Source organism: Toxoplasma gondii, chromosome X, assembly GCF_000006565.2.
Source record: "Toxoplasma gondii ME49 chromosome X, whole genome shotgun sequence".
Lineage (NCBI taxonomy): Eukaryota > Apicomplexa > Conoidasida > Eucoccidiorida > Sarcocystidae > Toxoplasma > Toxoplasma gondii.
In genome coordinates, this window is record NC_031478.1 from 2,292,328 (window position 1) to 2,313,221 (window position 20,894).

Consider the following 20,894-nt stretch of genomic DNA (forward strand, 5'->3'; position numbering starts at 1 on the left):
TTGCATAGATGAACTCGAGAGGAACGACAATGCCTAGGATGCTTGGCCACTGTTACAAAGCTGTGGAGATATTTATACTACCTTTTGTGCAGGATTGTGCCAACAGAATCTCACACAAGTCGTGGCAGAGATGAAGTTCATCAAGCGATGAAATCCAACGTGGTGGTGTAGAGTGTCGTGACTTGTGACCGAAGCCACCCGTCGAACCTGCCAGCTTGTAGGCGGCACTCTCGTAACGAAAAGATGCGACTACTTTCTCAGTTTCTGATGTGTCATCCTCTAGAACAGAAAAGGTATGAACAGAAAAAGTCCTACTAGAAACGGAGAGGAGAGTACAAGTGTTAACGCGGTGGTAGGGACTGTGACTAGGCCAGAATGCGCCTGTTCCCGGTGATGGAACCTGACTATCTTCTGGCGGGGGGTTCAGCCCCTTGCGTGAGCTTAAAGAGTCAATCCGGCATGCGACAGGAAGGACAGCGTGTAATTGAAAATGTGTATGATCACAGTTTCTTTTCGTACACGACTGCTTCGAGAGGTTGCACAACTTCCATGCCGTCACGGAGTGCTCCATGTGTGCCCATGGATTGCACGTATCTTTCCAGGGGTACCATATGGCGAATCATTGTCACTGAAAGGATCTTGGTAGCGCAAGCTTGCTTCAAAGTGTGTCATTTAACACCGTAGAATCTTTGCATTCTTCACTTTGACAAACGCTGGTGCTGCCCCGCAGCTACAGGGCTAGCGTCAAAAAGGCAAGACTGGCAACTCAGGGAGAAGGCCAACCCAGATGCACAGAAGGTCGACACTAATCCCTGTACGGCTGGTCCCTTCTCAGTTCCTCTGTTTTCAGCTGGGAGTGAATTGATCAGCGTCACGAGTTATTCAGTAAGCTGAATATTTTTATTGGCAGTAACACTGCGTAATTTCAGTGAATAACGGCTTTACTCCGGTGTGAATGTACTGCGGAGACTGGGAGCTAAAATTCCATAGAGGCAGAATTCAGAATCTGCAAATAAACTGTGATAGTCTCAGATACGTCTGTATCAATTCACAAACAGTCCAGTCTACAAAATAATGATTTAACCTCTAGACGGGATACCGATGCATCGCCGGTACAATCGGATTGCCAGATTCGCCTTAACTTGAGAAGTTTACACACATTGTGGAGTTTAGATTCTCCATCGGATCAAAGGCTCCACGAGAATCTCGAACAAAGCCAAATTCGGCAAAGTGAGTTCCGTGGTTATAACGGACTACCGATGCCATCACTCGCGACATCGGAAACGACACGAATTTCATCTTCAGATTGGCGCTGCTTTTCATCTCGCAGATGAGTGCAACGATATCCATAGGGCAGACCTCGGCCAACAGAGAGCGGTTCTGTAAGCCTTTTCTGGATGCAGGTTCAAAGGGATGCATCTCACCTGTCTCGGTAAGAGTGCAATCCCCCCTTATCGTGCATGGTAACGATAGGTTGCTTATTGCTTGGCGTCGCGTCGCCCGGTTCTTACACGTCGCGACAGCATCTCCAGTGACTCCAGTGCCTGCACAGCGGGAGAGAAGACAAGCACACAGACCCAAGAGAAGCAACATAAACTTTTGATATCAGCTACATGGCGTAAATGAAGTCTCGCTAATCACCAGATATTTCTCCGCCCCTGAGACGCAACAATAGGGTCGCTGGAACCCAGTGGAAATCACTGAAGCAGCAACATCCTGTCACGTAAAACCACTTCAACACGATGTATTGGACGTGATACAATTCAAGGCCACTAGAGTGCCACCTGCATCTTTGCCATGCAGCAGTTTGCGCAGAGTAGCTCATCACAACTCGAGCGTTAGATTTTGCCCATGCAATTCTGCTTCCTGACAAACTGATCGGTTTGACTGGCGCCATTCTGGCTGCTGGAAAATACCTGTTTGTCAGTTTTCAAAGTTATAATGCTCCCTAAACGGTGCCTTGTCGGGAGCTGTGGCTAGGACTGAAAAAGTGGAATCGAACACATGCTTCCCCAAACCTGAAACTTCTTCGAAAAGGCCACTCGTCCTAACGGTTTGAAGGGCATACCCTCATCTGTTCAGAAATGGTCGCCTGCGTGCCGCCGGATTCTTTGGAGTTTTCCGTGCGGCCAGGAAACCAGCCGCTGTGTTCCTGCCTTTGCAGCATGTGGTCCAGGCCACACTTGACAGCACTTCGCTCTACGTGAATTTGATGAGAGGTGGCGGAAAGCGTCTCAATGAGCGAGGTCCGGAGCGATCTTCCTGCCACCAATTTTTCCTGTCTCTCCACGGTTTCTGGTCTTCTGTTCCCGTGAAAACTTGTTCCTCGGGCATATTCTCCAGTGTGTCGCCGTGACGCCGGTTCCACGCGAAGATTATCTGCTCTGGAGTTCCCAAAAGTGTCATCCACACCAGTACCCGCCCCACTCAAAGACGAACGGCGCTCGTTGTGTCGAGAGCGATCCGATCTGGCAGAGTTATCATCGCTTCCGAATTTCGAGAAAGCGCCTGTGTCTCGAACTGCTTTGAGAACCGAATTCCCCGGCCTCAGCCGTTCCTTCAGTCTTTCAAGTTCGGAGTCGAGAGATGCCGGAAAGAATCGCACCTCCTCTCCAGAGAAGAGACGGGACCCCTTTTCGGTAGCCTTTTCGGAGCGTTCTTCCCTTTTCAAATCTTCCTCGCTGCACTCAGCTGCGCGTTTGAGAAGGCGCAAGATCTCCTCTTCTGCCTTTTCCTGGAATTTCCGTCGTTCTTCTTCCTCCTTAAAATGTCTCCTCACGCTCGGATCCGCGAGGGAAGTGAACATCGGCTTCGCAGGTTCTTTCTCTGAGAAGCGCTGCTGCCTGTCGTGGTACACTCCATCGGTAAAGGGTTCCTGCCTCAGTGAACCTCGACCAACGTTTCCCTGTGTCTTGAACTCTTCCCCATTCGAGTGCCTCTCGCGACTCCCGAAATGATCCTTTTCCACATTCTCACATCCTTCCCAGTCTGAAGGGTCTGCACGCTGACGCCGGAGAACTTCGAGAGCTTTGGACCTCACTACAGCGAAGGAATCGAAATCGCGAGAAGATGAACGAGGTCCATCGCGAGAAGATGAGCGCGACAAATCGCGAGCTTGTCTCCCTTCGTCCTCGTCCGCGTGAAGTTTTTTGTCAATACTAGGTGTTTCTTTTATGTCCCGGTAATGCTTCATACCGGTTACAGCGGGGGACTTGTCTCGACCAGAAGGGTCCTTAGAACCCAGTCCGTCACTCGTTGTGTTTCTCTCCGAAATCTCAGCCCCTCTCTCGCCACGGGATTGCCCACTCGTGTCCGCTTGCTGATCCTTCTGTTCTGCCTCACTGCCGCGGCGTTGAAATGGACCTACACTTCCTGCCTTTGCTCGAAACGCGACGTCGGCGACTTTGCTGAACAGGTCCGCCTCCTTCTTGCCGGCTTGGTCTTCCTTTTCTACTCCACACCCGATGGACGTGCGAGTCCCAAGCATCTTCAGACCCTTTCCCTCCGATGGTGTCGTCGTCCCAGCCTTGCTTGCGGTTTTAAGAACTCCATTTTCCACTGCTTGAACAGCTCCATCGATCGAAGCGTCGTCCTCAACCTCAAGCACGCTCGCCTTTCTCGACTTCTCTCCGGACTCCTTTCTGGAGCAAAGACCCTCAGCTGGAGGCGAAGACAGAAAGGTGGGTTCGTGGCGCAAAAGACACCTCCCCCGCAGGTTCCCATTTCTCTCGTCCAACATGTCCCTGACTCTCGAGCGCACCCGACCCGTCTCGTCCCCCTGCATAGCCTCTTCAGAGATCTCTGTGCACTCGCGAATGTACTCCATAACTGTGTCCTCGACCTGCGTTCCCCGGCTCCGCACCGTCGGCTCCACCTGACACCCGCGATCCGCCAGTCGCCCTATATTCGGAGAGCCTCCTTCCCGCCTCACTGTCCCGAGTTCCTCCATGAGACTCTCCGCCCGCGAGGTCTGCCGCTCCAACGCCTCGCGCAGTTCGTCCTTCTCCAAAGTCTCCACACGCAGCTGTCGCTCCAGCTCAGCCAGGTGACGTTTCCGCTCCACCTCTGCTTGGTCCTGTGCCTCGCGTGCCTTCCACCTCGCCTCCTTCTGCTCCTCCAGCTGAGACGTCAGGTTCTCGATCTTGGTTTTGAATCTACAAAAACGGACACGGTTTTTGCGAACCACACAACCTCGGAATTCGGAGCCATCAAAAGATTACTGACTGGCAGTAGAACGCTGTTTACCCCAGGCCCCTGCCGAACTCAGAAACTTACCTCGAAGAGCTAGCACCAAACCAAACAGTGGGATGCACAACGTGATCGTGCCCCCTTCACACTAACGCTAGGAAAGTGTTTCTACCCTACGGTGGCTTCGTTTCACAGCAACAGGGCATTTGCGTTAAGTTGGCGTCACAGGATATTGCGGGTCCATGAAGCATGCAGACGAGCACGGCCAAGAATGGAGAAAATTTGAGTTTGCAAACACTGGCATAGCAGTACATACAAGTCGAAGACTAGGCTGTAGATGGTTCACGTTCAAGGCATTCGTTTAAGAGGTGTTGAAGTACTCTTCACTTTTTACCATGAAGGTCTGGCTGGACCTCCCGGCTTGACTCTGCTCGTCACTTCTGTGAACTCTTTTTCTCACCCTCTGTTTTCACCCATTGTATACGCATTTGCGCCTTGGCTTCCCTCGCGGTTTCAGGTAGTCTAGAAAAACTGGTTAGCGGTGCGTCCTCCTTTTCAGCAGAAAACGGCAGAATTCGAAACCCTGACGCTGCGATTGGAGGCTCCGTCCAGTGACACCTTTCTCTAGTCCCTGCTGTCTTCAGCTTCTTACCGGGCGATCAGGCCGTCACGTTCCTTCACAACATGCACTTGGTGTTCGAGGAGTCTGTCCTCGTAGTGTTTTTCGACTTCTTTAAGTCGTTTGTTGAAGTCGCGTGAAGCCTCCGTCAGAGCCGCTTGCTGTGCAATTTCCGCCTTGTACAACGCCTCGACTTTGTCTTTTTGCTTCTCCTGGAGTTCGCGCTCGTACTCTCGTTTCGTTTCCCGCAACTGCGTCTCGAGCTCGCTCCGAAACTTCTCCATCGTTGTCTCTTTCTGCAGCTGCAGGAGCTGGAGTTTCTGTCGGTGGGAGAAAGAGAAGGCACACACGGCAGAAAAGCACCCATGACAGTCTCCCGGACCTTTCCAGAAGCGAAAATGGGAAGTGCGCCTGCTCCTGGTGTTCCGCATGACGCTCGACAGGAAGTAGAAGCCGAGAAAAGGAATACAAAGGAAAAGAGAGCCTAGGAAAGGACGAAGCAATGAGTAACAGCTAGGGAGGCCCGAGTGACGGCCTGCCACTGTTGCAGTGTAAAAGCTCGAGAGAGCGCCGATGAGCTTACTTTTTTATATTCGCTCTCGGTGTTGTCTTTCACCGTCTGAATCATCTGCTGGAGCGACGAAATTTCCCGCTCGTAATTCTGCCGCATGCGCTCGACTTCAAGCGCGTTCATGTCCCGAAGCGTCCGGATCTCGAGCTGGTGTTCGACACGCAGATTCTCCAACTTTTTTCTCGCCACGCCAGCAGCTTCACAGAAAACATCACTCGAAAGCACAGTAGACGTCCAGAAACACGGGAGGGGCGACGGGAGCCTCAACATCCAGCAATGGTGGACTTCAGTGTTCTACCGGTGCTCATGTTTGCTCGAAAGCCGCTGCGATGACAAAGTGTTGATTTGGTATGCGAAAAACGCCTCCTTCGAGAAGAACCCATACTTCTGTCCCCTCTGAGTTGAGGCAACTCCAGGCGTTGCCGAAACACACTTTTTCCACTCGTCGTTTTAGAACAGAGTTTTTCTTCTCTGCGACTTCCACCAACCCCAAACTGCCCTGGACTCTCACCGTCTCTGACAGCCGCATCTGGCAGTGAGCTCCGGCGCGCAGCAGCGGCTTCGACTTTCAGCTGCTTCTCCAGATCGCGGATTCTCTTCTCTGTCTCGGCTTGGAACTGGGCGTAGTCGACCCGGACTTGGTGAAAGGATTCCTGAGAAGAAGAGAAAATCCGCGCACAGTCGACAAGGCCTTCCATGAACGTTCCTTGTGTAACACTACGATTTCCGGAAAGAATGAAAACAGCGGCACTTTGAGTCCGTGATCCCTCTGTTCACGCTTGCAGTTTTCAGATCACTGCGAGATGTGGACCACTGATAATTCCAAGCTTAACAGATAATCGCTCTATCGGCTGGTCATGCGAAGACAGACAGACGACATGCTGTGTAAGAATTTTCGGCTGTATGCGCTTCCTGCAGAATGCTACTGGTGCTGAGTGGAGGCAGTTAGTGCAGACACAGAGAAAAGGCAGGACTGCCGAGAGAAACAAGGCAAGTCGCCTCTGGCAAAAGCAGTCTTCTCCCTCCTTGCACCTTCCGTTCAGCCATCTGGGAAAAACGTAAAAGGAATCCCATTTGGCCTCCGACGAAATCGTCTTTTGCGTGCATGCAAGAAAACACGTAGCGGTGGCGGAAAGGCACCAACTGTTGGTGGCCGCGTACCAGGTCCTGGCGGTCGACTTTGCAGTGTTCGATGTCGGCGCGCAAAGAACAGACGAGAAGGTTGAGTCGAATGTTTTCTTCCGTGACTTCTCGCATCTTTCTGAAGTAGTCCTGGGGGACAAGAAGCGTCTCCTCAATCTCTTTGATGATTTCCTGTGCCCGCTTCAACTCACCCTGGAGGTAGAAGAGAACGCAAAGGTGCTCTGGGTTTCGGAAGAGCGAAGAAAAAGATCTCTGCTTGCCGGACCCAAGTTCTGTTGCGCGGCTGGTGCCCATCATGGCAGGAGCACTGAGGGTAGGAGTATCAGGCTTATATCTGAAATGCCAGCAGTTTCCTTCCTCATGTAACTCGCAGATCCGACTCTTGGTGACGTGGCACCAGTTTAGTAACTGAGTGAACGTTTTTTTCGCTTGTCTCCCCAATCCAAAAAGCTAGACCGCAAGATAACGCATTTTTAGCGATATGCATCAGACCTCCCAAAGCTATATCGCAAGGAAATATGTGTTATTGAAAAGCCAACGCCTCTCACTGACATTACTCACCTCGAGCCTCTTAACTTCATGGACAAGCGGAGCCGCGGCGTGGTCCCCGTTCCGCTGAGACGGCGAGCGCCCGGGAGGCACAGATCGATTTCGTCGGTGTCTTCGATTCACGCCGGAAAACGAGTAGGAGTCGTCAGACAACGGAGTGCTCCCTGTCGATGAAAAACGACGCAGTTTCTTTTGGAGACCTTGAAAACCGGGGAACGCATCTCGGCCTCGATCCTCGGAGACGAATGACTGAGGTGGCAAGCACAAGGACACAGACAAAGGAGAAACAAAAACCATAAAGATATTGTGTATATATGTACATGAGGATATGTATATACTGACACAACTGTATGCATGTATGTGTTTACATCCATGCATATAGGTATACACAAAACTCCTTCCGTTCCTACCACTAAATTGGGGAAATCAGTCGCCGTTTCATCACAGAGACAACGCAGCGGGTAGAGTGAAGAAATTAACAGATAGGCTCTTTTCTCGGCGTGAAGATGGTGTGCAATCAAAATGCAGGTCAGCGGAACCCTCAGACAGCTCTGGCATCCATGTCCCTCGCTGCGTCCGAGTTTCTAAGAATCTGAAACGAAACAAGCTTACCCTTGATTTGCTGAGGCTGCTCGCAAATTCCCGCTCTGCAGAATCTGTGCCCTCTGACCTGCACGTTCCACCGGATAGAAGAAACAAAAACACAGTTCGTGTCTTCTCTTCTCTCTGGAGGTTTGCGTCGCCAGCTTGCGTGTGCTGCTCTCAACGCGTCTTCACGCGTTTCCAACGAACCCCCGCATGCAAGAAGCTGTACAGATCTACCCCACCACAGTCTGCCCAACAGGCGTACCTGCTGGACTCTTCCTTCAGTGTCGCGCTTGCCGAAGGCGACAACGGAACATTCCTCTCTCTTTCGTCATCGGAGTCATTCACATTGGCCCAAGCACTGTCGGAGTGCTCCCGCTTGAAGTCGGCGCTGCTCCGACTTCCTCGGCGAGTGACGGCGAGGCCTCGTGTCTCCATTTTCTTTCCAAAACGACTCCGTCTTCCCTGGTTCTTTTTCCCTAAAAGTTTCCCAGACAGATTGTCCGCCCAGCGCAGCGCTTGGTCACCCTTAGGTCGTGTCGAGCGGATGTTCGCCTCGAGAGGCGCTTGAGCGACATCCTTCGCGCGCAGTTCGCTCGCCTGGTGAAAGCGCGCGGCGGCTTCTCCCGAGGCCTGCAGTTTCAGAGACTCAAACGCCTTATGCGCTCGAACGAACTGGGGCTCGAGGCCTTCCAGGAGGCGATCCAGACCTCTGAGTTCGCGCGCAAAGACGGTGTGCGACCTCCGCGAAGAGTAGACAGACTGCACTTGCCTCTCGACCTTCTTCACCGTCTGCATAATCGACTTCCAGGTCTCGTCCAAGTTCTCCAGAGAGCCCTTGTCGCGCGCACCCGCCGTCGCTTGCTTCGCCCCTGCCACGATCTCTGCGTTTTCCTGCAGCTTCCTTTCGACCTCTCCAGTTCGAGCCACAGCCGAGACGAGCCGCGTGAGGCCGCGCCGAGTTTTAGGGGGACTGCGCCGAGAGGATCGGAGCCGAGAAAAAGCGCCTGTGGGTCTCGTGCGCGGCGAATGAATGCGAATGGGAAATCCCCGACTGCTTTCCGAAGCCGCTTTCGGTTCAGACTTCTTCAGCGCTTCCAGAATGTTCTCTTCAATCCGCCGCTGCCTCTCCTTCCACTCAGAAATCTCTGATGAACGCTCCTGAGACGCCGCTAGTTGCTCTGCATGTAGCTCGATCGCAGTCTTTGTCAGCTCGATACGCGTTGCATGCAAGTCGTCGGCGAGCTGACATAAGAACGCCAGAGGAATCAGAGGTCCTCGCAGTTACCTCTACGTGCTTAGGGTCGGCTTTCTAAGGAGGATACAGTAACTTCCTTGCATCAATCTAGATTCGTGGTTCGGAAATGGCTTTTCCAAGAACTAAAGCGGTCCCCGTCTTTCTCCAGGAAAAGAACGTGATATTCTGTTCTAATTCTCCCCCGGCAACACAGTCAACGAGTAGAGGACGGACCAGGCCGAAGTCTGACTGACACAGTGTTTTTTAGTATGGCAACTTGTACTTTCTTGTTTGGCATTCTGCGTCGTGGAAGAACAAGGTGGTGAAGAGCGCACACCCCGGCATGTAACAGGAAAGGAGTTGGAGTACAAAAGCGAACGAACAGTTTAGAAATGCCTCTACATAGATATCTCTATATATGTATATATCTACAAAGACAGGTTGTCTAGAACTCGTTGAATCAATGCACCATGAGTAGATACGTGCATCCGGTTAGTAGCTAGAGAGAGGAAACGGAGAAGTCTGAAGCATTCAAAAAAACAACAGCTGTACTGCAGCATTTCTCTCTTACCTCGGCATTGGCCTTTTCAAATCGGTTGAGGTCGTCCTGCACACCGTGGAGACAGCTTGTTCTGTCCTCGAGTTGGACCTGCAGATCTCTCGCGTGACGCTGAGAGGCTCGATACTGGCCGAGAACCTCCTCCAAGTGCGTCTCCAACTTGGCTGCTTCCTTTTTCGTCACTTTAAGGGTCGCCTGTGTCCGCTGCAGTTCCGTTTCTGCCTCTTTCCACTTCTCTCGGCTCTCCAGCACTTGCTCGAACCGCGTGGACAAGTCCTCTTGGCAGAGACTCAGGTTTTCCTGCAGACATCGAGGGATGGTGTTCAAAATGGAGTGAAGAGCAGCGTAGAAAAGAAGCACCCCAGTGGAGAACGGGGTCGAGGAGCATCGTAGGTCTACCAGCTGGAACTCAAGAGGGGAAAACGCGTCCATGTTTACGGCATTTCGGGCGGAGTGGCGCATGTACTAAGAAGTGAGCAGATAGTGGAATGTTCGGGAAGTCACTCTCGGAACGGGAGAAGAAAGAACCTGCAAACGAGGCTAACAAAGTGACGAACACAGCGTGAACGTCAACTAGGAAAACCCCTTCGAGATACCCCAACACACACGAAAGAGCGACAGATTTTACGGAACACCAGTGTGTGGAAAGACGGAGCGCTGGATGCGCGGTAAGACAGTGGGACGAAACGTCCCCGCATCTGGACGAGTCCACACCGAGGCTTCTCAGTCCAGACGAGGAACAGCTGTTGCCGAGAGGCTTTTCCACTTCGTCTCACCGACAACATGTGCACAGCCTCCTCCAGATTTGCGATTAAGCGCCCGCGGCGCTTCAGCTCCGCTGCGAGGACCGCGGTGTGTTCGCGGGTTTTCTCGACGTCGCTCGACAAAAGCGAGATCTTTGCAGTCTGCTCCTTGTTCTCTCTTGCAAGTTCCTCTGCACGCCACGGCGTCTCGAAGACCTGAGAGAAAGACCCAAAATCCACACAGAAAGAGTGCCGGCGACACCGCCTGTGCGAAGCTCGAACTGATTTGTGCTGCGTGCAAAGATGAACAGAGAGAACGTGTGAGGGGAACCCACGCCCCCACTCGACTGGTGTCATGGAGAAGGAAAACGAGGGCAAGACAGCAGCGACGCCCTTAGAAAGGGCTCTGCCAACCCAGGCGATTCCCTGGTGCTTATGTCATCAACTCCGGTAAGTGAAATATCGAGCGATTTAACCAATATACGAAGACAGAAACGTCAGCTGCGTCTGAACAAGGTGATGGATTTTAGTGTCTCCGTACGCCCTTGAGTTCCACATCGATTGTTACACTAGAGGCAATCGCAAGTCAAATACCGTATCGGCAACGAAGAGCTAAAGTGACACGCTTTTTTCAGCTTTTGCCATTGACTGTATCGCGAGTTCCCCATGTTCGAACCACGAGAAATCAGATTCGAAAGAGTACGGTGAGGTGGGGTAAAAACATATGGAAGAACGATGAACTGTGATAGATCAAAAGTTGGAAAACCTTGTCGGGTCAGCAGCGTCACGCGTAAAAGGTGGACCGACTCTTCATATCTCGTTTATAAGAAGATTCTCAGACAGAACTACCTTCGAATATGAGGACCGAGATTGCCCGACACCCCAACACACTTGCCTGCTTCATAACTCGCAAGCACTCTTGCTGGACTTGAACAAGAGCTTTGAACGTCAAAGCCCTTTCCTTCTCGATTTTCTCCTTCGCCAACTGCAGGACCTTTTCAGTCGGTTTTTCAGGAATGCTGACGCTCTTCAAGCGGGTCTAAGAACGCGAAAAAAACACAACATGCATATCCGTGCAAATGCACACCCGTCGCAGTCTCTACACCTTCGTCCGCCGTGTCGTTGACGTCGATTCGCGTCGTCGCTGCGGTGCACGAGCGACTCAAAAGCAGATACTGCCACAGCACGCGTCTCCAGGAGAAGTGAGGGCAGAGAAAGACATTTCGAGTTCGCATGAAAATGCTGATTGACGCAAGGCAGACACGAGTGTCAGACGCGGAAGCGGCGTGACGGGGTCGCAGGCCTCACGGTGCACGATCAGATGAACATCCTTTTGACCGTCTACGGATGAGTACGCTTGTCGCATGTGGAAAATCGGCTTTTTTTGAGATCTTCGAGATTGAATCTTTCTTCTGTGCACGGTGGCCTAAGTACTTCAGGTGCATACAACAGAGGCTGCAAAGGGAGGAGCCGGCTTCGAAAGAGGACTCTTCGTAGGACACAAGGTTTCGAAGGCGCTCACACGTTCGCGTCCTAAGGGACTCGACGCACACATTCTCGAGTGAAACGGAAGTCAGGCTGTGGCTAATGGGGCGTGCACACACGATATCAAATGACCTGAAAGGCTAGGCCTGACGAGCTTTTCGAGTGTACGCTTTCTCACTTGCAGCGTCTTCCACGACGACACAAAGACGCGAAGCCACTCTTGGAGCGCGGGTGCATTAGAGCCTTTGATGCTTCGGAGGGACTGAAGTTTCAGCTCGAACTCTGTCTTGAGGACGTCAGCCGGGGTGGGTGCGCCGGCATTCTTCCTTTCCTTCGGTCCACCAGTCACGTTCTGAGCCAGGCGCTGGCTCGCCTGTGTCAAATTTGCCACCGGGTTGTCCTCGGCGAAAGCTTCTCCCTCATCGGGATTCAGAAGATTTGCAAAGAGCGCATCGACTTCCGTCGGCTGCGCTTCGGAGACAGACTTTGAGGCCCGCCCAGAACGCAATGCCTTCACATGTGCCTGCCGAGAGCAGACACCCGAAGATGAAAGAAACAGCGTCTGGGCACAATAGGCTGAACATAGGCACGACGATCGACACCACTGTCGTCAAGAAAAAACCATATCTGGCAGAATTTGAAGTAGCACAAGAAGATCTGAACACAGCCCTCAAAAACAATTGGAGAACGACAGGTACTTTCGCCCACCCCCCACTCCCACCCCAACATGGGCCTGAAGAGCCACGCTTCAATCAGCTCAGCGGCTCTTACAGGCTTGACGGTTTCATGTAGAGCTCGTTTGGGGGGAAAGGAGACTTCTGCGTGTTTGAAGCACTGTTGGATCATGCTTTACTCCGGCTTCAATGGGGATATACTTCGTTTCATATGCGACACAGGCAAATTCAGCGACAGGAATCCATCACGAACTGCGAGGCTGCTCACCTGGAGCTGTCTCAAGAGTGCATCTTTCTCAGTGATTGTGGACTGAAGGTTTTGACACTCTGCCTGAGCCTTTTGAAGTTGACTTTGTAGTTTCGCGATGTGAACGTCGCTCTTTGCCCGGTCTTTCAGACGTGCGTCCTGGATTTTCTCGAGAGCCTCTTGGTACTCGAGGCGGGCAGCTTCCACTGCGTCGGCCTCAGAAGGGTGATCGCTGTCTGCCGTCTCCGAAAGCTGATACCGCGCGGCGTGTAAAAGAGTTCGAATTGAATGGTCCAGCCATTCGTTAAGGTCGTCGGTCTGTCGTCGAAGTCCCTCCAAACCGGGCAACGCAGCTGGGGTATCTGTAGGCGCTGCGGTGCTCACGGAACCGGCGTCGCTGAGCTGAAGGCGCCCAAAAGAACAAGAAAGCCCACGAAGAAGAAAGACGGAAACGAGTCAGATTCTAACGGATTGTAGACAAAGACGGGCACTGCTGCTGAGACGGAAAACTTCAGTGACCGCAAATGAGTCACTGAACCGAGCATGAAAGACGTGCACTCCTGGTGAGAATGGGAACTCCGGGGACCAGAAATGGGTCACTAATCCTACAATAGCGGATCACGGATCGCTGTCTAGGCACTTGGCTGCTGCAGACGTAGGAACCTGAGGGCAGGCTCGTTAAGCACGACAAGCACAGCGGTTAAATGTATCACATCATCCCAGAGAATACGGACAATGGAAACAGAAACACGCGGCTACTACTACCTTTACTGCGACTCTCCCATCCTCGCTAATCTTAGGCCGGCATTGCGTGCCTGTCAACACGCACTTACCCCTCCTAATTGAGCATCTGACTCTGTTTCTTCCCAGCCGCATCCGATGTCTGCCAGTTCCTCCAGTCCCGAGTTTTCCGCATCGCTGTCCCTTGTGTCAGGCCCTTTTCCCCGAGACGTCAGTGAGTAGGGCGCAAAGTAAGCAGCGTTGTCCGCGAGTTGCCCTGTAGCTCTGAGACTATCACCGGGTACGGGTCGTAGATGACCTGTGAGATCGGGAGTTTCTGTCTCGAAAACCCTTTTCTTTTTTCCCCACTCATTTCCCTCGAACTTCTGAGAGCTGAGGGATCTCTCGGAGTCGCGGTGTTTAACTCTATCCATCCGAGCTTGCCCCGCCGCCGGGCAAACTGGCTTATTCGATGCATTTGGTAACGGGGGAACACCTGAAGTAGAACCCCGCGCAAATACCGCCAAATCGCGCTCAAGTTGTTCACGGCACGGTTCCGGCAGGCGTCGAAGAGCCGAGTTCGCGGTGGCACCGCAAGACCCTGACGGGAAGGATGGCAAATTCAGCGACGGGGGACCCAAATACGAAGAGCCGCATGCCGGCTCAGGCATCCTGGACAACATAGAAGACAGACTGCTGAAGGGGATGCAGAAGAAGGCCGTTACCTTCGTCTGCCAATAACTTGTTGGAAGACATCCGAGAAGAAGGCGAAAGTCAGAGCGCAGAACAAAAAGCGATACGGCGGGAAAAGTCGTGCGATAGTGGGAAGTCTCCAAGATGCTGTTGCTTAAGAGGGAGCTTGAATGTGCACGTGCCTAAGGAGTAATCGAACTTTTTTTCAGCTCTGACAGGTCACTCTGTGTCGTCCTTGTGCTTGAAACAGTCGGGTTTCAAGGGGCTGAGTCCGGCAGCGACTTCTAGCGAAAGCCTAGAGAGGAAATGCTTCCTGCGACGCGCAAATTCAAACGAAACTCAGTTGTGGCCGAATCTGAGCAACAATCGGGTATAAAGGGAGCTGGAGATATGAACAGCGAAGTATTAGAGGAGAAGAAGGGGGGTGTTACTTCAAGTGATTTTTGACGCCAGCGCGGCCGCCCCGCCAACGACTCTGGCCGATCCTGGAAGAAACAACAGTTTCGCAAGTTATTCAGTCGTTCCAGGTGCTTCCTGGTGGGTACGAGACAAGCTTATTTCAGGCAATTGTTAACAGGAAAAACAAAAATCTGGGAGATAAGCAGCGCGAAGCAAAATAAATGTTGGAACCCTGAAGCAGACAAGAGGAACCTCCGAAGACCCTTCAAGGGATCTTCCTCAACTGGAGTCCGGTCGAGACAGGTGTGCCTTTACGAGACGGAAGTGACGCTGGAGAGACGATAATCAGCGATCACCAAGAAGATATATCATGTCTGACCTTCAGTGACAGAAAAAAGATCTTCAACAGGACAAGAGAACTGATATATTTTTGTGAGTACGCGCCACATCAACTCTGCACATCCTCAAAACGCGTGCCGAGTTCCGGCGAGCGCGGCAAGTTAGGGAAAAGCAGAGAAAATGAGGGAACATAAAATTCCACTTACGCGATGCATCGAATGTATTTAATTGTCACACTCAGTTGCATTTAGTTGTGTTGGAAACTGGAAAACATTCTGGGGTCTGGATCCTCCCCGTTAGGTCGCCATGCAGAGAGCCCCCTTGGAGCTGTTTGGCGCTGACGCCGGGTCGGTCGTGCCACGGTGGAGAATCGGGAAGGGGAAAAACCGGAAAACTCGCACTTGTTTCCTCATTGAACTCCACGACTGACGATTTTCAAAGTACTTCTGTGTTTGCAACGGAAAGGTTGGGATATACCGGAGCCAGAATCTTGATTTTCCTCCTGTTCGTGTCGCCTGGAACCGTGCGTGTCTTGAAGACTCGCTACGCGCTAGGCGGGACCGCAACAGAGTTCGGTGTTGAATACCATCATCTCCCTGAATCGAGGTCCCCGACCTAGTTTTGTGTCCAGTGGTGCGCCAATGTGTTTTTGTTTCTCTTGTGGGAGTCGTATCTTAAGTTGTGGAATTTTCGGCACAAGGACTGTCCAGTTTTCGGCTGCGAGTCAGCGAGTGACCTTCCGGCCCAGCCCTGCTTTGGTGATCTGACTGATCGTACAATTTGGCAGTGAACCGTGGCAACGAAGCTGGCTGCTCTCTTCGAGTTTCGTGCTTCTGCACTTTGAAAGGTAATATCGTTTTGACTTTACACAACCGTTTCCTGTACTCGAAGGCACACCCTGGGACTCAAGTTCCCAGTTTGTCTGTCCGGTGCCAGTCACCGTTCTAGCTGAAGTACCGCTGTAGGCGTAGTGGCATCTTGGATCACGCGGGCGGGTCCAATGACTGACATCTCAGTCGTTCTTCAACCTCATCATTCAAGTTCCAATGGCGAGTATACCGCTGGGCCTGGCGAGTTCCTTCCTCTTCTGTTTGCTTTCAGAAGCTGTGTCTCTGCAGCTGGGTCACCCGGTGACGCTGTCTGCTGGAAGTAGTAGGCAACTATCCTTTCGCGTTCCTGGCGGTTCTAAAGGAGGTTTGCCAAGCGACCTCGACTCTCAAGGCCAGTTGAGTTTCGTCGAACTTGGGAAAGGTCGCCAGTCGAAAAGCAAGAAGCGTGCGAAGGAAAAAGACGAAGGCGCAGACAGCGAACTCGCGAATGCCAGTGAAGAGTCTCAGTCACAGGAAGAGGGGAGTCAGCAGGGCAGTCAAAGTGAATCACAGGAAGAGGAGGAGGAGGAAGCTTTCGCTCGAAAGGGAGCAAGCAGCTCGCAGAAGAAGGTATCTGACAAGGGGTCCCAGATATCTGCCGGGAGACAGGGATCCTCGAAGAAAAGTGTTTCAACTGCGAATTCGTCATCTTCAGACGCCTTCGATGAAGAACAAGGTGAGGGATCCGGAGTAGCAGAGGAAGAACACACCAGGAATAGTGAAGCGGAGAGCGGCATCGCGGAAAGAAGCGAGGCGCCAAATGAGCCTGATGAAGGAGGAAGCGCTGCAGCCGCTGATGAAGCGGAGGGGGGCAGTGTTCACGGGAGCCAGAGTTGGAAAGAAGAAGGCTCGGCGAAGGTAGAGCCGCCCGTCGAGGAGTCAACAGGCGTTTCGAAAAGAGGTGGACGTGGGGGGAAGTCGGAGAAGGACCGAACGGAGGAAGAGTCGGAGGATGAAGAGTCAATGACGGTCTCGTCGAATGCGAGCGCCGGTTCTGCTCGGAGCCAAACCGGGAAGGGGAAAAAAAGCAGACGTCGGGACCGAAAGGAAGAGGACGGGTCGTCTTCTGTGATAGAGAGTCCGCCTCCACCAAAACGAGCACACAGTGAAAGACAGGCGAAGGAAGCAGAATCGCTGCAGGCATCTCACGAAAGAAAGGGCGGGCGTGCGCCACTCGATCCTGACGCTCCGCGCCTAGGATACAAGAGCAGAGGCGACGTGTGCTCAGCTATTGGTTGCAAAGAAGTCGTGAATAGGGACGAGGATGATTCCTTGCAAGGTGAGCAATGCACTGTTTTTTAGTCTCCCGCCCGGCCACCATGGAGCTGGGGACATCTTTTCTTCCGTGTGATCTTTTGCATCGGATGCTTCGTTAAGTATCTGGCCTCTTGTCGCCATCAGGGGAAGCTGGAAACACCGCGGGTCGACCTCTGGCATGGTCTGACAGTGGCATGGGCTACTGAAGCACGCAGCCTAAATGGACCAGCGTATGGATCGTAGTGGCATTCGAGTCGCATTTTGTCTACTCTGCCGACACAATGGCCAGCGTGAGGACTCTTGGTGAATCTGGGAATTCTGCAGAGACAACAGTGGTTTCTTATCCTTCCGCTACTGTAGAGGCACGAGGATGAATACAGGCATGTGATTTTACCGGCATAGTCCTTTGAACGCGACGACTCTGTGTGGAATCGACCCACGCTTGTTCGTGCCCTCAGGATGTCTCACTACAGTCGCGTGCGCGCATTGTTCTGGTTCTGGAGTCGCAGCAACCCATAAAAGCTGCCGGAACTGGAAAATGTCCGGGGCAAACGAAATAGTTCTCGCTAATGGTATTTTCAGAATTCAGGGGGTGAGCTGACCTAAGGACACGTGGAAGCGGCTGGACCTCACTCCGCGGGTCACGCCCAGCCAGTCCGCCACCGTTCCACTTTTCTCAGATTGCTTTCAATGTGCACTCGATGCCACGATGATAGTTCTAACTGAGATGAGCTGTATTCTTCGGGGCATATACTTCGGTCACTGAGAATCCTTCTATTCCCAGACCGCTTCGCATTCAACGCCGCAGCATATCTGTCACGAGCGTCTCCCGATCCACGTCCGTGAAGAACTGTCCCTGAGAATTTACCTTGCTTCCTCTGTCTGAACCAGGGAGTGGCCAAGATTGGAGATGAAATTCTTGTTCGAGTAGCATGGGACAGATCGTTCGTTATCGGTGTCAACGTGTGCGCACCGGATCTTCGTCAGACAGTCGCCATCACGAAGAATACAAGTAAGAAGAAAGGGAAGGAAAAAGGCCGGGTATTTATCCGTCAGTCTAGCACATACATCCGCCTGCAGGGGCAAATGATGAGCCACGTCGAAAGACCAAACTGGGCAGCTTGTTTCTACTCGCTATCAAGCATTCATGTGAGCTGTAGTAACAATGCTTTTATCTACCTCATTGCGATATACCGGTGTAACTGCATGCGCGAGCATTGCTTGCAGCTTCCTGTCGCGGATACTCCGTGAACAGCTTGAAGGCCAATAGAGCATGCCGGTTTAGAGGTCACGGGAAAAGTGACTAATTGTGGGTTATAATGTCATAGGAGTCGTGGACTTGCTGTCGTGTCCGCCGTCTTTTATGTGTGCATGTATTCTGACACATGTTCGGGTTCTTTCAGGTCCAGGTGGCCACGTGCCAATCTTCCGGATAGCAACTGTCCAGTTGACGGCTCAGAGGTCCATGCATCTGCAGGCTGAAAGTGCAAACGGTGCTGGTACGAGTGGGCTCGCGTCTGTTTCATTTACAGTGGAATTCCCCGGCAAGGAACAACGGAAAGCGATCCACTCCCTGAGTGCCGAGCTGCACCCTGTCTGTCTCGCAAACAAAGCCCACATAGAGCCGGTGCAGCTTCAGGCAAATGGTGTCAGTCGCATGTTTTCTTCGAGGTGAGCGAGGTAGCAGTGAGGAGGGTCTCAAGGATGCAGATGATGTGTTACTTGAATTGGTGCTGTCGTTGTCGGGTGAACCTCCCAACCCCTACCACACTAGGTTGGATGTGTTTCTGTGCGTGTTAACTGCAGCTGGTTTTCATTTCCTGCGTTCACCACACCGTCACTGGCGACCAGTGAAATCGTAGTCAAGCTCCACTGTGAACGAGATGACTGCGCGTCAGATACGATCACTGGCTGCATCCGCCTCCTGTGTTCAGCGACACTGCCTCAGGTGGAGGCGAAACTTCATGCCAGTTCGGCAGTCTCTACCCCAGTGACTTCCATGTTTCACCCAGGGATGATGCCGGGGCAGCTGATGGGAGCTGGAGTGTCTCCTGCAATCGTCCCACAGCTTGGTTTATTTCCCGGGCAGGCAGGAATGATGCCAATGCAGCAGGCAGGCGTGGTGCCACTGATGCCTGCAGTGCGACCAGTCGGAATGGGAGCTGGTCGGTTTTGGATGATGCCTCGGTGAGCGAGGGAGGTCGCCTGTTTTTCGTATGATTCTGAGAGTAACTGTCAGGTGCGCGGCGATTGCAGGGTAGGGTGTCTACGCGAGCGTGTACAGAAGAACGAAGAGAAATTTAATTGGAAACAGGTATACTTAGAACTCTTTTTGTACTGCCAGAATATCTGTCGTGTACAGTTCGTGCACGGGTTTCTACCATTCGAGCGGTACACTTCATGGTAGGTGGATCGATGTACTGGCATGCTCATCTGCCTCTTCTTTATCGGAAAGGCTTCAACACATTTCACGATGCCGGAAACATACTTTCACCTCAATGAGTCAATCCGCACACCGCTTTCTCCCCTAGGGGAGGGGCCGAGAGAGCAGATGGTTTGTACAGCTAAGCAAATGACGCCCTTCAGCATTTCACTGACGGCGACAGTAACGTGTGATTCCACCCGCGAAACGCTGAAGGCGGCGACATACTCAGGAATCGTTCCCTTCATCCCCTGGGCAATACCTTCTTCATCGATCCATGGGGCACGTTTTGTAACCTCAGTTTCTACGTTGTTCGATCGACGCCGGATGTGCTCGCGATGATTGAGGCCATGCTTTGCCAGAATGAGTGGTACATTATTGTTTTGCGCAAATAGCTGTATATATATATATATATATATATATATATATATGTTGATGAGCATATGTTTGATTATGTGTAGAATGTGTGCATATGGTACTCATACTATGGCGATATGGTGAAAAAAGGTCCGCATACAGAGAGTAACAGCAACCAGCGGTACTTTGTGGTGAAGCGACTTCGCGGGTGTCATTTATGTCAGGCTGAGATAGTGGCTGATAGGAAGCATTTCCATATCTTACACGTCCTTCGGAGTTCTGACTCGCTTATGGAATTCAGCCACTGAAATTATCACCAGAGAATGGAGGAGAACAGAACGGCATTTCACGCCTATTGGGAAAAATCAACGGCTCCTTGTTTATTCTACAATATTAATTGGCATGAGAAAGCTGCACGCATCTCATATCCGTGTGCAGACCAACATTGCAATGTACGCAGCATTAGAGCAGGTTTGAGGTAGTGAAACTTAAAAATCGGTTCGCTCCCCCTGTTCTCACTGCTATAGCGTCCCCGTAGAACCGGCCAATTGGGCGGGACGCGTCTACAAGCTTGTTAATTAGTTTTTTCATGTATCGGAAGCGCCCCTCGATTTGCGGAGACGGGCATTTTGTTGAGAGGAGCCGCTCAGCCGTTCTGTTAGTTATACTCCGTGTTCCTATCGCCCGATGCGACATATCTTGCATCGATCGGACTCAAAAAGAGAGTGGTGCTTTAACGACGCGATGGCTGATTGCTGGATCCAATCCTGTGGAAACCAAAATGCCGGCAACTTCATTTGTCCCTAGGCGCTTCGACGGCACGGCGGGGCATTTTGGACCAAACTACCTGATTATCCTTGGGCAACGAACGACTTAGCAAAGCGGAAAAAGAGTGAGACACATCCTTTCCCCTTGCGAATACGCGGGATTCTGATTGTGTCTATCAGTGGAAAGTGACTGGTACGATAAGTGCCTCAACCAGCAATTAGTGTGCCTCATATCGTTGTTTGGTTAGTGGGAACTAAATCTTTCGAACAACATCATTTGATGCATCAATGCAGAGGCAGCACACTTAAATAGGGTACTTTTCCTGTGACTGCGTCACCGAGTCTGAAACAATGTGATACCAGAGGATGCTGTTTTGCGTCGCATGCACCATAAGCAGCAAAGAGTACACAAAGGAGAAAGGCTGATTTCCAGAAGTGTGAACACTGCTGCGGAGACAGAAACTGAGTATA

The 20,894-nt window shown here is 52.0% G+C and overlaps 2 protein-coding genes across 2 annotated transcripts; one reads left to right on the top strand and one right to left on the bottom strand.

Annotated features, from left to right (window-relative positions):
* Positions 1-1,091: 1,091 nt before the first annotated feature.
* On the bottom strand, positions 1,092-14,968 carry TGME49_225340 (hypothetical protein). The gene is made up of 15 exons (XM_018780099.1): positions 13,434-14,968; positions 12,622-13,002; positions 11,858-12,202; positions 11,090-11,233; positions 10,228-10,410; positions 9,464-9,751; positions 7,921-8,900; positions 7,683-7,740; positions 7,083-7,319; positions 6,540-6,713; positions 5,890-6,031; positions 5,391-5,575; positions 4,841-5,127; positions 2,069-4,154; positions 1,092-1,544 (listed from the first exon to the last, which is right to left on the bottom strand). Exons 1-15 carry the CDS (start codon positions 14,001-14,003, stop codon positions 1,479-1,481), a joined length of 6,126 nt encoding a protein of 2,041 aa, XP_018635993.1. The 5' UTR covers positions 14,004-14,968; the 3' UTR covers positions 1,092-1,478.
* Positions 14,969-15,435: 467 nt separating this feature from the next.
* TGME49_225330 (hypothetical protein) lies at positions 15,436-19,694 on the top strand (the record flags this gene model as incomplete). The annotated part of the gene is made up of 6 exons (XM_018780098.1): positions 15,436-16,899; positions 17,336-17,469; positions 17,769-17,889; positions 18,281-18,548; positions 18,684-19,064; positions 19,601-19,694. Exons 1-6 carry the CDS (start codon positions 15,798-15,800, stop codon positions 19,692-19,694), a joined length of 2,100 nt encoding a protein of 699 aa, XP_018635992.1. The 5' UTR covers positions 15,436-15,797.
* Positions 19,695-20,894: the final 1,200 nt, after the last annotated feature.

Bases quoted from the DNA above. Each gene is read 5' to 3' on its own strand.
- TGME49_225340 (XM_018780099.1), bottom strand. From the start codon at position 14,003: ATGTTGTCCAGGATGCCTGAGCCGGCATGCGGCTCTTCGTATTTGGGT. The intron at 11,234-11,857 runs GTGAGAAAGCGT...TCGCGTTCTTAG, and splicing joins CGTCGTGGAAGACGCTGCAA to ACCCGCTTGAAGAGCGTCAG. The intron at 7,320-7,682 runs GTAAGCTTGTTT...TTGCCACCTCAG, and splicing joins GCAGCCTCAGCAAATCAAGG to TCATTCGTCTCCGAGGATCG.